Raw genomic sequence first — 13542 nt, 5'->3', positions numbered from 1 at the left:
GGGAGGAGTAGATGGGGAATACTCAGAACCGAGCCTCGGGGGATCCCTACAGTTAGGAGGTGGGAGGCGGAGGAGGAGCAGCGGCCAGAGAGGAGGAGAACCAGGAGAGGACGGTGTCAGACAACCCCCGATCCGGGGGGGCAGGGGCACGGAGGTGGATGTGAGCCGAGGAGCTGCCGGATCCCCCCGCTCTTCCCCCTACCGGGTCCCGACCTGAGGCGTCGGCCACTTCGGTCCTCCCCAGGTTCCCCGCCGACCTCGGCCCCGCCTCGCTAGCCTGTTCCCAGCTGCAGAATTACGATCCCGACCGGGCGCTGACCGACTACATCGGCCGGCTCGAGGCCCTGCAGAGGCGGCTCGGGAGCGCCCAGCCAGGTACCCGCCCCCGCCCCGGGCGTCTCCGCCCCTCCCGCGGGGGGCACGTCCGGGATGCCGAGCCACGGGGAGGGGCCTGCCGGGAGGGGGGCGCGGGCCGGGGGGGAGAATCCGTGTACGGGAGAGTCCCTTGAACCTCCCCGGCCCTCGCTCGGCCCTGCCGCGTGGCGGTCTAGGCGGTCCCCGCGGGGCCGGTTGCGGCCGCCCCTCGGCCCGGTTCCGCCCGGGTCCCACCGAGACTCTCGTCTCTCCCTCGCCAGGGTCTTCCGCCGTCCACGCCGGGGGGAGGAGATGATGGCCGAGCCCTCCCCCCGCGGCGGCCGGATCGGAGCCCGCGGGGAAGTGTCGCCTTTCGTACGCTTGTGCCGCCTCCGTCCGTCCATCTGTGCTTCCGTGACGTGTAGATGCCGGGCCCGACACCGCACGTAGGCCGAGCGGGAGGGAGTGGCGGCTCCCCGGCAGTGGCCGTCGCGCTCCGCGCCGCCCCCCCCCCGATCCCCCCCCCCGTGTCGTCCCCCGCCCCCCCCCCCCCCCCCCCCGCCACCGACTGGAAGGTGTGGATACGAGCGGTTTGTGTATATTGAAGCACAATCATCAGCCAATGACCTGTAGAGTGGTGGAATGCTAATTTAAATGATTAACTTATAAGGAAGGATTAATTTATCAGGTGGGTGGAAGGAGGGAGGGGCCCTTGGGGCTCCGCGGCCGTGGGGGCCGTGGGGGCGGGTGGGCGGGCGGACAGACAGTCTCACTTGGAGAGACCTATTTTTGTAAGGGTAGAAGTTTTGAATTTCTGGGGTATTTTGTCAAAAGTTCTGAATAAAGATTCCTGCATCGTTTTACCCACGGGCGTGGATGGATCCGTGCCGGCGCGGGCGGCGATTTCCAGACCGGGCGGGTCGTGTGGTGAACGAACCCGCCGGTTTTTCAAAACGGGTACCTTTAGGTCAGAAACCCGTCACCGTCGATGTGGCGCGCCACCCGAGCAGACGCGCGGGCACGGGGCGGAGCCCGCGTCGACCCCGCCGAGCCCAGCCCGGATCCTAAGGGCGGCCGCCGCCCCCCGCCTCGCCCGCGAGCCGGCGGCGGTAGCGGACGACGGGGTTGTTGGGCGTGTGGATCATGGTGGTGTAGTTCACGGTGGGGAAGTAGCCGTCGAGGAGCTCGAAGTCGTAGAGTCGGAGCAGGGTGGACCAGATGGTCTTGATCTGCACGTAGGCGAAGTTTTCTCCGATGCAGCGGTGGCGACCTGCAACAGCAACAGAGGCGTTAGGGGACGGCGGCGCCCCAGACCGCCCCTGGTACCTCCGCCTCAACCCCAGATGGTCGCCCTCCCCGTGCCCGCGCCCAGGCCAGCAACCGCCAGGCAGAGGGCGGCATCCGTCTAGGCCCCCTGGGCGGCCCCAGCCGCGTTAAAGCCCTTGGGGCCGGCTCCCCCCGCCGCGACCAGGTGGTCCCGGGGCCTCCGGACCACGGGGGCCCACCTGCCCTTGCCCGACACCTCCACTCACCGGCCCCGAAGGGCACGTAGGCGAACTTCTCGCCGGCCGCAGGGTTTTCTTGGAGGTAGCGGTCGGGGTTGAAGTCCAGACGTTCGATCCAGGAGTCCCTGAGCCGGTGGTTCACCGTGGGGGACACGCAGACCTGGTGGCCCGGAGGAATGGTGTAGCCCGCCACCGTCTGCAAGAACAGGGGTGTGTGTGAGGAGGGGAGGGAAGGGGAGAGTTGGCGGTGGGTTTGCGGGCGTTGGGGGGGTCGACCCCGGCGACCGGGGACACAGACCAATCCCCGGGAAGGAGGCGGCAGTAAAGGGGACGGCGTAATGCCGCGCTCCGGCCCCGGGCAGCGGCGTGGACTGGGCCGTGATCACGCCGCACCCGGCGGAGGGGGCCACGCCGATCCGGGCAGGTCGGGGGAGAGCGCGTCAGCGGCCACCCACCAGACCCGGCCCCCGAGGGCCGCCGGCAGGGCTCCAGGGAAGCCGACCCCCCCCCCGCGACGCGAGGGTCTCCCGGCTGATTGGCAGCGAGCCCCAACGCCAGTGGGGAGGCTTGGCTGGTCCACCTGCACCGCCTCCGCATCCATCTCCCCCTCTCGCAGGCCCCCAAGCCCCCTCGGCTGCGGGTACCGGCCCGGCGGGCAGAGCTTCTCGGCGGAAGACCTTCGCCCCCCCCCCAAGGGGTCGGGCCGGGTTCCGTGGCCCGGCGGGCGGCGCCCCCGGTCGGGCGCTCACCTGGGTGGTCCTGGCCATCCTCATCATGGTCATTATGGGCGGCCTGAGCCTCAGCGTCTCTTTCAGGCAGCGATCCAGCACCGTCAGATCTTTGAGCTGAAGCCAGACACGAAGCAGCCGGTGAGCACCCTCTGGCCGGTAAAACCACCCCCGTGGGCCCCGCGGGGGCCCGGGGAAAGGGGAAGCACGGCCCCCCCGCAGCAGACCGGGGCCGGGCCCGGCTCCCCTGCGGCCTAAGCGCCCGCCCGTGCCACCTCCCTCCTAGAGCCTCGTAGAATCCAACGTCGGCCGTGCGGCCCGCCCACCCCTGGGAGGGAAGCTGCGGCCCCGGGCTCCTCCCCTGCCCACCTGCCCCACCCAGAGGTAGCCTGGGAACCCCCGGCTCCATCGTGGGCAAAACTCCCCTTCGCCCTTGAACTGTCCTGACCCAGGGCCCTCCCTGAACAGGGCCTCATCTTTCTCCCACTTTCCAAAACTCAGGGGGAAAGGGGGAAGAGTCCCACTTTCACCCCACCCCACCTCCCCTAACCCTCTCTTTCCCCTCCTCTGAATCTCACACCACCCGCTCCAATTACGGGTCGCCGTCATCTAGCGCCCTCCCTCGACCCCACCTCCGATTTTCCGAACCACTTCTCTCCCTTTCTCGCATTCCTTCTCTCCTCCTGTCCCTACGCTGATCCTCAGAGACTCCAGGGTCCCCGTGGATGTTCCTAACAAGCCTTCCGACACCCACTCCTTCTCACGCGGTTCCACCTCACCCAGTCACCGCCTTGGACAAGGCTCCATTTCATCATCTCTTACCTCACCGACTCTAAAATTCCACTCTCCCCCCACGCCCTCCTCACCTACCTTCTCTCTCTCACACCCCCTCTCCCGTCCCCCAGTCTCTCCACCCCGTCCGAGACGCCCCTCAAACCCGAACGCTCCGTTCGGTCTCGGAATCCAATCACCCCCTCTCGGGGCACCGATCCGACCCTCGCTTCCGCCCCGTCCACCGCACTCCCCTCCCTCGCTCCCCAGCCCTTCCTCCGCTGTCCTGCTCCACTGTCCGACCCAAGGGCTCGCGTCGCCTCCTCCACTCTGGTCCGCGAGGTGCGGAGCATCGCCGGCAGCAGTGCAGACGCCGGCCGGGCCTCGTCCATCTCGAAGGTCCTCACCTCCCCCCCCAGGATAATTTGACCACCCGCCCACACCAAGTATTCCAGACTTCCAACTTCCTCCTCCTACACCCCCACCTCCCTCTTCTGGCTCCCGATAATCTTGCCGACGCCCTAGATCTACCACCTCCCAATTCACTGCAACCCTCCTGCCAGTTTCAAAACTCACTCTTGCCACCTGTGCCCGTCCCCATTTCTCCACAACTTATCTTTCCCCACCCTTCTTCCTTCCCCGAATGCCAAATTCAATTTCCACTGGCTCTTTCCCCACTGCTTTCCAACAGGCCCACGTGACCCCACTGGGACCTCCTGGGGACCGGGAGTGTCGGCCCTGGAGTAGGCACCTGGTGGCCCCTGGCAGAGCCACCCGCCCCTTCCCGTCCCTGGCTCTGGAGTGACTGGGAGGAGAACTGCGGGAACAAGTCCCCGCCCCGACAACCCTCTGCCATACTGGACGGAAGCACCTGCGCCGCTCAAGGCCCGGGCCGAAGTGCCCCACCCCACCCTAGGGTCCCGGCCCCAGCCCGCGCGGCCCCACCTGGTCGAAGTTGAGCGGCGGCAGGTCGTCCCCGCAGACGCGCTTCTGCTCTTCGAAGCACTGGGCCTGGACCCGCCGGTCCCTGGCCAGGAAGAAGCCCAGCCAGGTGCCGGTGGTGGACGACGTGTGCTGGCCGGCCAGCAGCAGCCCGATGAGCATCCCCGCCACCTCGTCGTCCGTCAGCGGACGGCCGTCCCTGGAGACCCACATGCACACGCTGACCACGCTGACCGCGTCGGCCCCGGCAGCCCGGCGACCCTCCCTCCTCCCCCTGCAGCGCCCTCGCCCCGGGGACCGGTGCCCCCGAAGCGCCGGAATACTCATCCCACCCCCGCTTCCACCGCCCCGACGGAAAGACAGACCCCTGCACTCTGCCCCTTCCCCGGTCTGCACTTGAGACAGCGAGTCCTTTGAGGGAGGGATCGTGTCTACCCGCTCTGTTATACTCTCCCAAACTCGGTCCGTGATCTGGCCCCTATAAGCGCTCACTAAATCCCACTGATGGACCGACTGGGCCGCCGGGCGGATCCTGCCGGGGCACTGCCGGGCCTCCCTCCCTGCGACCCCCGAGGCTCCCCCGTCCAAGGGCAGCCTGAGATACGCTCGTCGGGGCCAGCGGCCGTGCAGGCAACGCCAGGCCTGGGGCCCGGGCTGGGGAGCGTGAGGGGCCGGCCCTCACTTGTACGAGGCATCTAGGAGAGTCTGCAGGATGTCGTCCACTGGCTCCCGCGTCTCCCTGCGCCGCTGGATGGCCTCGTAGAAGATCTTCTTGATGGCCCTGTGGGCTCGATCCCGGCGCCTGCGGACAGAGAGCGGGCTGACCCCCGGCCCGACCGCACCCTAACCCCTCCCGGCTCTTGACCCCGTCCCCAGGTGGCCCCGGCCGGGCCCGACCCGGCTCCGCACACCTGCCTTCCCGGGAAGAGACGGCCCCTCCCTCGGGCGGCCTCAGCCGGGGAGCCGACGGTACCTGAAGCTGGGCAGGGGCAGCCAGCCGGGCAGGAGCCAGGCTGCGTGGCTGAAGCCGCCGTCCAGGTCCGCGTACAGCTGGGCCACCTTCTCGGTCAGCTGGCTCCGGATCTCGCGCCCGTGCAGGCAGTGGCTGGCCGTCAAGATGATCAGCTCGGACAGGGCCTCGAACAGGTCTGCCGAGGAGCAGCGCAAGCTGACGGTCGACACGCTTCCACCCGAGCCCCTCAACTCCCGCACGAGACAGCTGGGCTCTTCCGCCCCTTTTCGAGCCGTCCAAATCGTCCCAGAGAAGCCGCTTGGGCTGGCGGACGGAGCCCGAGCCTCGGAGCCAGCAGACCGAGGTTCCAGTCCCCCTCTGGGACCTCGGGCAAGTCACTTCCCTTCTCTGAGCTTGTTTCCTCGTCTGTAAGGTGGGGATTCCCCTCCCCCTTAGAACGCCGGCCCCCTGCGGGGCCACCCCAGTGGTCGGCGCGGCGCTTGGTGTATAGTGGGCGTTTAACAGATGGCTCCGTCCTTACGGTCACTGCCACATCCCCCACTGAGCCCCGGGGTCCCCCAGCCCAGGACGGTCTCCAACAGAGGCACCGAGATGCCGGAAAGAGCCATGTGTCGGTCGCCTTCCCGCCTGTCCACCCTCAGGGCTAGAGCTGGACCAGCCAAAACCCCTGACCCTCCTCTCTTCCTCCCTGACTCTCCCCCCGTGACCCGGGACGGACCATCCAACGACCCCGGAGTCCCAATGAAGCTTTGCGGCCTTAGGGAAAGAGCACAGGTCTGGGAGTCGGAGGACGGGACTGCCAACTTGCTGTGTGACTTCGGGCAAGTCACTTAACTGCTCTGGGTCTCCTTTTCCTCATCTGTAAAATGAGGATGAAATATCTGTTCTCCCGCCTGCTCAGAATGTGAGCCCCCACGTATATGGGGCAGGGACTGTGTCCGACCCGATTAACTTGTATCCACCCCGGTGCTTAAAACAGTGGTTGACGTAACTCTGACTCTCACCTCGGCGGTCCAGCATGGACCATCCAACAACCCTGCCTCTCAACCGGTCGATGGTATCTGAGTGCTTACCATGTGCAGAGACAATCTGGATTAAGCACTCGGAAGAGTACGGTTCCATACGGTCGGCAGCACGTTCCCTGCCCATATGGGGCGTACACTCTTGAGGGGGAGACGGACCTTAAAATAAATTACAGATCGGTACCCAAGTCCCGTGGGACAAATAGCAAGTGCTTAAAGATACCGGTCGAGATGCACGGGAGAAGCAGACGGGCTAGGGAGTAAGGCTTCTTGGAAGAGATGTGATTTTAGGAGGGCTTTGAAGGTCGGGAGAGCGGTAATAATAATTTGGTATTTGTTAAGCGCTTACTATGTGCCAGGCACCGGCAGCGGCAAGGTAAGATAGGAAGGAGAGAGCCGACTGCGTGCTTTAAAGCCGAGGGTAAGGAGTTTCTGTTCGACGCGGAGGACGGCGGGCAACCACTGGATGTTCTTAAGGAATGTGGAGGCACGGACTGAACTCTTACTGAGAAAAACAATCCGGGCAGCAAACGGAAGTAAGGACTGGAGCGGGAAGAGACGGGAGGTAGGGAGGTCGGCGAGGAGGCTGCTTCGGTAGTCGAGGCGGGGTAGGATAAATGCTCAGATCAGCACGGCAGCGGTTCGGACGGAGAAGAGCGGATTCTAGAGATGTTGCGAAGGTGGAACCCACGGGACGTGGGGACAGACCGAACGTGCAGGTTGAACGGGAGAGATGAGTCGAGGACGACGTCAGGGTTACAGGCTTGTGAGAGATGGAATATGGTGTTGCCGTCTCCGGCGTTGGGAAAGTCTGGGTGGAGGACGGGGTTTAGGTGGGAAGACGAGGAGTTCCGTATGGACCTGTTAAGTCTGTGGGGTCGGTGGGACATCCAAGGTTTCGAAGAGAGGGGAAGATAGGAGACTCCCCCCAAGTGACCCAGCATGGATCATTCAACACCCCTGACTCTCCCCTCTCCATCCCTGACCCAGCACAGAGTGCCCAACGCTCCTGATTCTCTCCTCTCCGTCCCCGATTCTCCCCCCGTGACCCAGCCCGGGCTATCCGACACCCCCCGACTCTCCCCGCTCCGTCCCCGACTCTCCCTCGGTGACCCGGCACCGAGCGAGCAACGCTCCCCCGGGAGCACTCCTCCACTGGGCGGCCTCACAATGGAGGGCGATTTGGGATGGCCTCAGATCCCAGATCATTCAACACCTCACTTACTTTTTTCTCCACTCTCTCCCCAACTTGCAAAGTATTCCTTCGTTTCCTTCTCGATCAGAGGGACGTGCTGCTTGAAGTGAGTAATGTTAAGCCCCGTCTTCAACATTTTCTTCTGTTCCAGAAACACCTATTGAAGAGAAAGCGAGATGAGCGAGCACCTCGCCGGGTCGGGCCCCCGCCCCTCCAGGGTTTGTCCAGGTGAGCACGGGTTCGGGCAGGGTGGGCTTCGCCGTATGAAATAATAATGTTGGTATTTGTTAAGCGCTTACTATGTGCCGAGCACTGTTCTAAGCGCTGGGGTAGACACAGGGGAATCAGGTTGTCCCACGTGGGGCTCACAGTCTTAATCCCCATTTTACAGATGAGGGATTACAAATGAGACTGAGAACAAGGGCGGCCCTCCTCCTCTGCCCCTCCCGTGCTCTTCACTGAAAGCACCCTGGGTGGGGGTGGGGGTGGAGTGAGAAGACGTCCCCTCATCTGAAAAGGATTTTGTGATCTGGACTTGTGGCTTCTGCGGCACCTCGCTCCCCGGGGGAGCTGGGACCGGCCTATTCGGCCCAACGGCTCTCCCGGTCGCCCTTCTTTTTAGGAAGCGGGCAAAGAGGAAGTGCCACGGCTGCCCCTGCCCGCCATCTGCCGCCCGCCTGGGTCTCCCCATCTGCCTGGTCTAGAGGCAGACTCCACTGGCTCTGCAGAAGCTGAGCGCTTTCCCATGGGAAAGCGGGGGAGAGGACAGGTTAGAAGCCCATCTTCTTTCTTTTTGCTTCTGCCGCACTCTCCTCTCAAGCACCCAGCGCAGCGCTCTGCACAAAGGGATCGATCGAGAGCATTTTCTGAGAGCCGACTGTGAGCACAGCCCTGGACTGGGCCACACTGGCGAGGGTATGTGAGTTAGAAAAGATGATCCCTGCCCTCGAGGGGCTTCCAGTCTGGCTCGGGGGGACAAAGACCCTGAAATAAGTGAACGGCGCAGAAAGAGCTCGACGTGAGCGCCCGGGAGTTGTGCTCGGTAAGCGCAGGGGACCGAAAGACGAGGACGGGGCCGCAGGGGGAAGGCAGAGAAGCCGGGCCGGGGTGGGGGGCGGCTCCCATTCAGCCAGGGGCCCCGACTCAGCTCAGTGCCGCCGCCCGGCCGGTGGCGAGCGGACTGCGGAGAGCGAGGGGTGGAGGCGCAGCCCCAACCGGGCCGAGCTACGTACGGGGTTGGGCACGTCGTAGGCGACTCCTTTCCCGAAGACGGGCGTGGTGAGGCGGCTGTACACGTCCTCGGCGTTTAGGTCCTCGTTCTTGCTGTTGAACAGCAGCGCCGCCGCGTCGCTGCCCAGCAGGTACGTGAACGTCTTGCCCACCATCGTGAAGCTGAACACGGGGCCGTACTGGGGGAGGGAGCGAGACGCGCCCAGCTGGCAGAGGCCCACAGATCGTCCGCGGGGCGCGCGCCCGCCCGCAAGAGGCCACCGGCTCCGGTGGGTCGCCGACGCCAGGCGTCCCGCGACGGAGACGGGCGGCCGAGACCGGGCGCTGGCCCCGATGGCCCACGCCTGAAGCGTCTCCGTGCCCCCACCTCGCCCCGGGCAAGCCTGGACGAGTCCACTCCCCGCCACTGGACACACTCACCTTCTCGTATGCGTTTTCTAGAAATTCGATAGGGCTCCTTCCAAATGCCACCGCGTGTCCAAGGAAAGGAATGGGCGAGAAGATGTGAGGTGGGAATTTCTGCAAGAGAAAGAACAGTTCAGATTTAACCAAAGGGGGTCTCGGTTTAAGATTCCCCCCAATCCAAGCCTCGAGTCTGCTCTGAATATCTGGTGCCTACTACAGTGCTTAACACAGGGCTCGGCACCGAATTATTATTATTACTACTCTTATTACTGTCACTGAGCAGGAACCCCGAAAGAAGTGAGAAATGGAACTGAGGGACAAAGAGGCACAGGAGCGACTTAAATTGGGATTTCAAGAGCGGCAGAGTGGGAAGTGAGTATTCTTGCAGGTGAGCCCTACTGAGAAAAAGCCGGGAGCGCAGCACGGTGCGGTGGGGGGAGCATTGTTTCGGCTATGGAGAAAGGAGTTAAGGACTAGCGGCAAATTGGCGGAGAGCAGGCCCGCGGTCCCCTCTCGTCAAGTTTCTTGGGCTCCAGAGCTGCCAACCGGGCACAGTGGAAGCCGGAGATGAGAAGTTGCGGAGATTAGCGGTGCAGCTCTGACCTGGCGGGCGGAGGCTGCTGACGGGCCCGAACCGTAGAACCTTGCTCACCGTGGCACGCGCGGGACCCGGTATCTGCGAGGTCTGCAGGCCACGGGTTGGCAGAGGAAGCAGGCGGAGGGGCAGGGAGATGACGGCAGACACGACCGCTCTCTCTCTCTCACTCACCGGACCAGGTGCCGGCAGCAGCCCCAGCCGAGACCCGCAGATTGCTCCGTCGGGTCTCCCGTCCGGTCTCCCCGCAGCCTGCTACCCGGGACTTCGCACCGCGATTCCCCACAGCTCGCAACTGGGTCTCCCCGCTCCCCCGGGGTGCCCCACGGCCTCCCGCCAGGACTCAATCAGATTTTTTCAGGTTTACTGCGTGCAGAGCACCGTACTAGGAGCTTGGGAGGATATAATAGGGCCGGTAGACGCGTCCCCCGCCCACAACGAGCTTACAGTCTAGAGGGGGAGATAGACGAATAGAAAGACATTATGGATACGGACTTAACTGCCGTGGGGCCGAGGGTGGGGTGAACGAAGGATAGAAATACGACGCAGAGGGAGAGGGAGTAGAGGAAATGAGGGCTTTGTGGGGGAAGGCTTCTTGGAGATGTGCCTTCGATAAGGCTTTGAAGGTGAGGACGGTGATTGTCTGCCGGACATGAAAGGGGAGGGAGTTCCAGGCCAAAAGGAGAACGCGGGCAGTAGGTCAGAAGCGAGAAAGGCGAGATCAAGGTATAGAGAGTAGGTTGGCATCACAGAAGTGTGCGGACCGGGCCGTGGAAGGAAATGCGTGAAGTAATTTAGGAGAGGGCGATACGACCGAGTGCCGTTAAAACCAACGATAAGGAGTTTGAGGCAGAGGGTCTTGAACAGCGGGGAGACAGAGACCGGTTTGGTAGAAAGACCACCCGGGCAGCAGACTGAAGCGGGGACAGACGGGAGGCGGGAAGGACAGCTAGGAGGCTGATGCGGTAATCAGAGTGGGAGAGGATAAGCGGTGGAATTAACACGGTAGGAGTTTGACTGGAGAGGAAAGGGCAGATTTTAGTGATGTTGTGAAAACCAGCCCGACAGGATCTGGTGACGGATCGAACGCGCGGATGCGGAGAGAGAGGTGTAAGGAGGGAGACGAGAGGGGGACGCCGCCCAGGTCACGGGCTCGTGAGACCGGGACGACGGCGGTGCCCGTCTACGCCGATGGGAAAATCGCGGGGAGGACGGGGCTCGGGCGGGAAGGTGAGGGACTCTGTCCGGGACGAGTTTCGTTTGAAACGGGACGTCCGAGTAGAGACGTCCCGAAGGCGGGAGGGGACCTGAGGCCGAGGAGGAGAGAGTTCGGGACCGGAGAGGGAGACCGGGGAATCGTCGACACGGAGATGGTAGTTGAAGCCTCGGGAGCGGACGGGTCCTCCCCGCGGCCTCCGTCGGCCCCACCGGGAAGGCCCGGGCCACCGCCGGCCGAGAAACACCCCCGGTGGCCCGCGGTCGTGGCGAAGAGAGCGTCCGCGTAGGCCGGAGCTCTGGGGGGGCCGAGGCGTCCGCGCCCGTCTCCCGGTGGGTGGGGGAGCCCCGGGCCGCCGGAGCCCCCGGGCAAGGCGGCTCCTCCCCGGGGGTGGCGGTCGGGGAGCGGTGGAGGGGCCGCGCACGGCCCGGCTGGACCCCCGGCGCCCCGACGCGGGGCTCCCAGAGACCGGGCGGGCAGACGCCCGGCCGGCCCCATCTCCCCGTCACCTCCGCCGGGCCGGAGGACGCGGCCCGCCGCCTCCGATCCAGTCACAGGCGGCCGCCAGCCGGGCCCCCGCGGCCGCCGGCGTCCTCAGGCCCAGGGCCGCCAGCGCCCCGGCCGCGGCCCCCAGAGTCGCCAGCGCCACCAGCGCCGCCCCGACCGGCCCCGCCGTCGCCGTCGCCGCCGCCAGCGCCACGGCCAGGACCGCCACCGTCACCGCCGCCGTCGCCGCCACGGCCGCGGCCAGCACCAGGGCCGCCAGCGCCACGGCCAGCACCAGGGCCGCCAGCGCCACGGCCAGGACCGCCGCGGCCAGCGCCGCGACCGCGGCCAGCGCCGCGGCCGCTATCCCCACGGCCAGCGTCGCGGCCACCAGGGCCACCAGCGCCACGGCCCCCAGGCCCGCCAGCGCCAGCCCCGCCGCCGTCGCCGCCGCCGCCGCCAGCAGCACCGCCGCCCCCAGCCCCGCCGCCGCGGCCGCCGCCGCCGCGCCCGCCGCCACGGCCACGGCCGCCGCCGCCGCGGCCAGCCGCACGGCCGCCAGCGCCGCCCGGGCCGCCGCCGCCGCCGCTCCCGCCACCGGGCCCGGCGGGCCGCCCGCTGACCTCGGCGGGTCCCGAGGCCCGGGCCCTGCTCCGTCCCCTGCTCCACCCCGCACTCCATCCCCGGCCCCAGATCCACCCCCATCTCCATCCCCGGCCCCCGTTCCACCCCGCACTCCATCCCCGGCCCCAGATCCACCCCGCACTCCATCCCCGGCCCCAGATCCACCCCCATCTCCATTTCCAGCCCCCTTTCCACCCCACACTCCATCCCCGGCCCCAGATCTACCCCCATCTTCATCCCCGGCCCCTGTTCCACCCCGCACTCCATCCCCGGTCCCAGATCTACCCCCATCTTCATCCCTATCTTCATCCCCGGCCCCAGATCCACCCCCATCTTCATCCCCGGGCCCCGTTCCACCTCGCACTCCATCCCCGCCCCCAGATCCACCCCCATCTTCATCCCCGGCTCCAGATCCACCCCGCACTCCATCCCCGGCCCCAGATCTACCCCCATCTTCATCCCCGGCCCCAGATCCACCCCCATCTTTATCCCCGGCCCCAGATCCACCCCCATCTTCATCCCCGGGCCCAGATCCACCCCCATCTTCATCCCCGGGCCCAGATCCACCCCTATCTTCATCCCCATCTTCATCCCCGGCCCCAGATCCACCCCCATCTTCATCCCTGGCTCCAGATCCACCCCGCACTCCATCCCCGGCCCCAGATCTACCCCCATCTTCATCCCCGGCCCCAGATCGACCCCCATCTTTATCCCCGGCCCCAGATCCACCCCCATCTTCATCCCCGGGCCCCGTTCCACCTCGCACTCCATCCCCGCCCCCAGATCCACCCCCATCTTCATCCCCGGCTCCAGATCCACCCCCATCTTTATCCCCGGCCCCAGATCTACCCCCATCTTCATCCCCGGCCCCAGATCCACCCCCATCTTCATCCCCGGCCCCAGATCCACCCCCATCTTCATCCCCATCTTCATCCCCGGCCCCCGATCCGCCCCCATCTCCCTCCCCGGCCCCCGGCCCCCCTCCCGGTCGGCCCCCCGCTTCCCCGGGCCCCCGCTTGGCACCTACCGGGCCGGGTTTTGAGCGGGCCCGGGCGCGGCGGAGCAGGTAGCCCAGGCTGAGGGTGAAGAGGCAGGCGGCGAGCAGCGTGGACGGCAGGCTGCCCCCCGTCACCTGCCCCAGCACCGAGCCGCCCGCCTCCGACCCGCCGACCCGCGCCATCGCCGACCCGCCGCCGCCGCCGCCGCCGCCGCCGCCCGCCGCTCCCGCCCCTCCGCCCCCTCCTCGGTGGGCGGGACTTCCTGCCGGCCCCGCCCCCTCCCGCGGCCCCGGCCCGCCGCCGCTCGGTCGGGGGTCGATGGGCGGGGCCGCGGGGGCCGGACGCCGTTCGGGACTACTTTTCTAAGGGCGGGGGAGCGCGCGGAGGGACGTGCGGGCCGCGGCGCCCCCCAGTGGCCCTTCCGCCCGCGCCCCTCCGCCCGCGCCTCGGCCCACCTCGGCCTATGTGACGTCACGGCGCGGCCGGCCAATAGGGGGG

At 66.4% G+C, this 13542-nt stretch overlaps 2 protein-coding genes across 9 annotated transcripts in view; one reads left to right on the top strand and one right to left on the bottom strand.

Moving 5' to 3' along the window:
- Positions 1–870, top strand: part of AKAP9 (A-kinase anchoring protein 9) — an 89571-nt gene extending 88701 nt beyond the window's left edge. For all 5 annotated transcript variants that reach the window (XM_029070046.1, XM_029070044.1, XM_029070047.1 and 2 more), the window contains 2 exons: positions 245–375; positions 636–870. In XM_029070046.1, the coding sequence (XP_028925879.1) occupies positions 245–375; positions 636–670 (166 nt within the window). In that variant the 3' untranslated portion in view covers positions 671–870. The remainder of the gene's footprint in view (positions 1–244; positions 376–635) is intronic.
- Positions 871–936: 66 nt separating this feature from the next.
- On the bottom strand, positions 937–13233 carry LOC100087589 (lanosterol 14-alpha demethylase). Of its 4 annotated transcripts, none has more exons than XM_029070982.1 (10): positions 13074–13233; positions 9141–9239; positions 8723–8899; positions 7521–7647; positions 5274–5448; positions 4983–5102; positions 4304–4499; positions 2609–2704; positions 1887–2055; positions 937–1624 (listed from the first exon to the last, which is right to left on the bottom strand). In XM_029070982.1, the coding sequence occupies exons 1-10, from the start codon at positions 13224–13226 to the stop codon at positions 1419–1421; spliced, it is 1518 nt and encodes a 505-aa protein (XP_028926815.1). In that variant the 5' UTR covers positions 13227–13233; the 3' UTR covers positions 937–1418. The 4 variants fall into 4 exon arrangements, with proteins under 4 accessions (XP_028926815.1, XP_028926818.1, XP_028926817.1 ...); XM_029070985.2 differs by lacking the exon at positions 13074–13233 and adding an exon at positions 9895–9968; XM_029070984.2 differs by lacking the exon at positions 13074–13233 and adding an exon at positions 9778–9882.
- Positions 13234–13542: the final 309 nt, after the last annotated feature.

This window comes from Ornithorhynchus anatinus, chromosome 8, assembly GCF_004115215.2.
Source record: "Ornithorhynchus anatinus isolate Pmale09 chromosome 8, mOrnAna1.pri.v4, whole genome shotgun sequence".
Classification (NCBI taxonomy): domain Eukaryota; kingdom Metazoa; phylum Chordata; class Mammalia; order Monotremata; family Ornithorhynchidae; genus Ornithorhynchus; species Ornithorhynchus anatinus.
The sequence above is the reverse complement of the archived record's forward strand: the minus strand, read 5'-3'. Positions and strand labels throughout refer to the sequence as shown.

Bases quoted from the DNA above. Each gene is read 5' to 3' on its own strand.
- LOC100087589 (XM_029070982.1), bottom strand. From the start codon at position 13,226: ATGGCGCGGGTCGGCGGGTCGGAGGCGGGCGGCTCGGTGCTGGGGCAG. The intron at 4,500-4,982 runs GTGAGGGCCGGC...GTGGGTCTCCAG, and splicing joins CTCCTAGATGCCTCGTACAA to GGACGGCCGTCCGCTGACGG. The intron at 2,056-2,608 runs GTGAGCGCCCGA...CTGTTCTTGCAG, and splicing joins GGATGGCCAGGACCACCCAG to ACGGTGGCGGGCTACACCAT.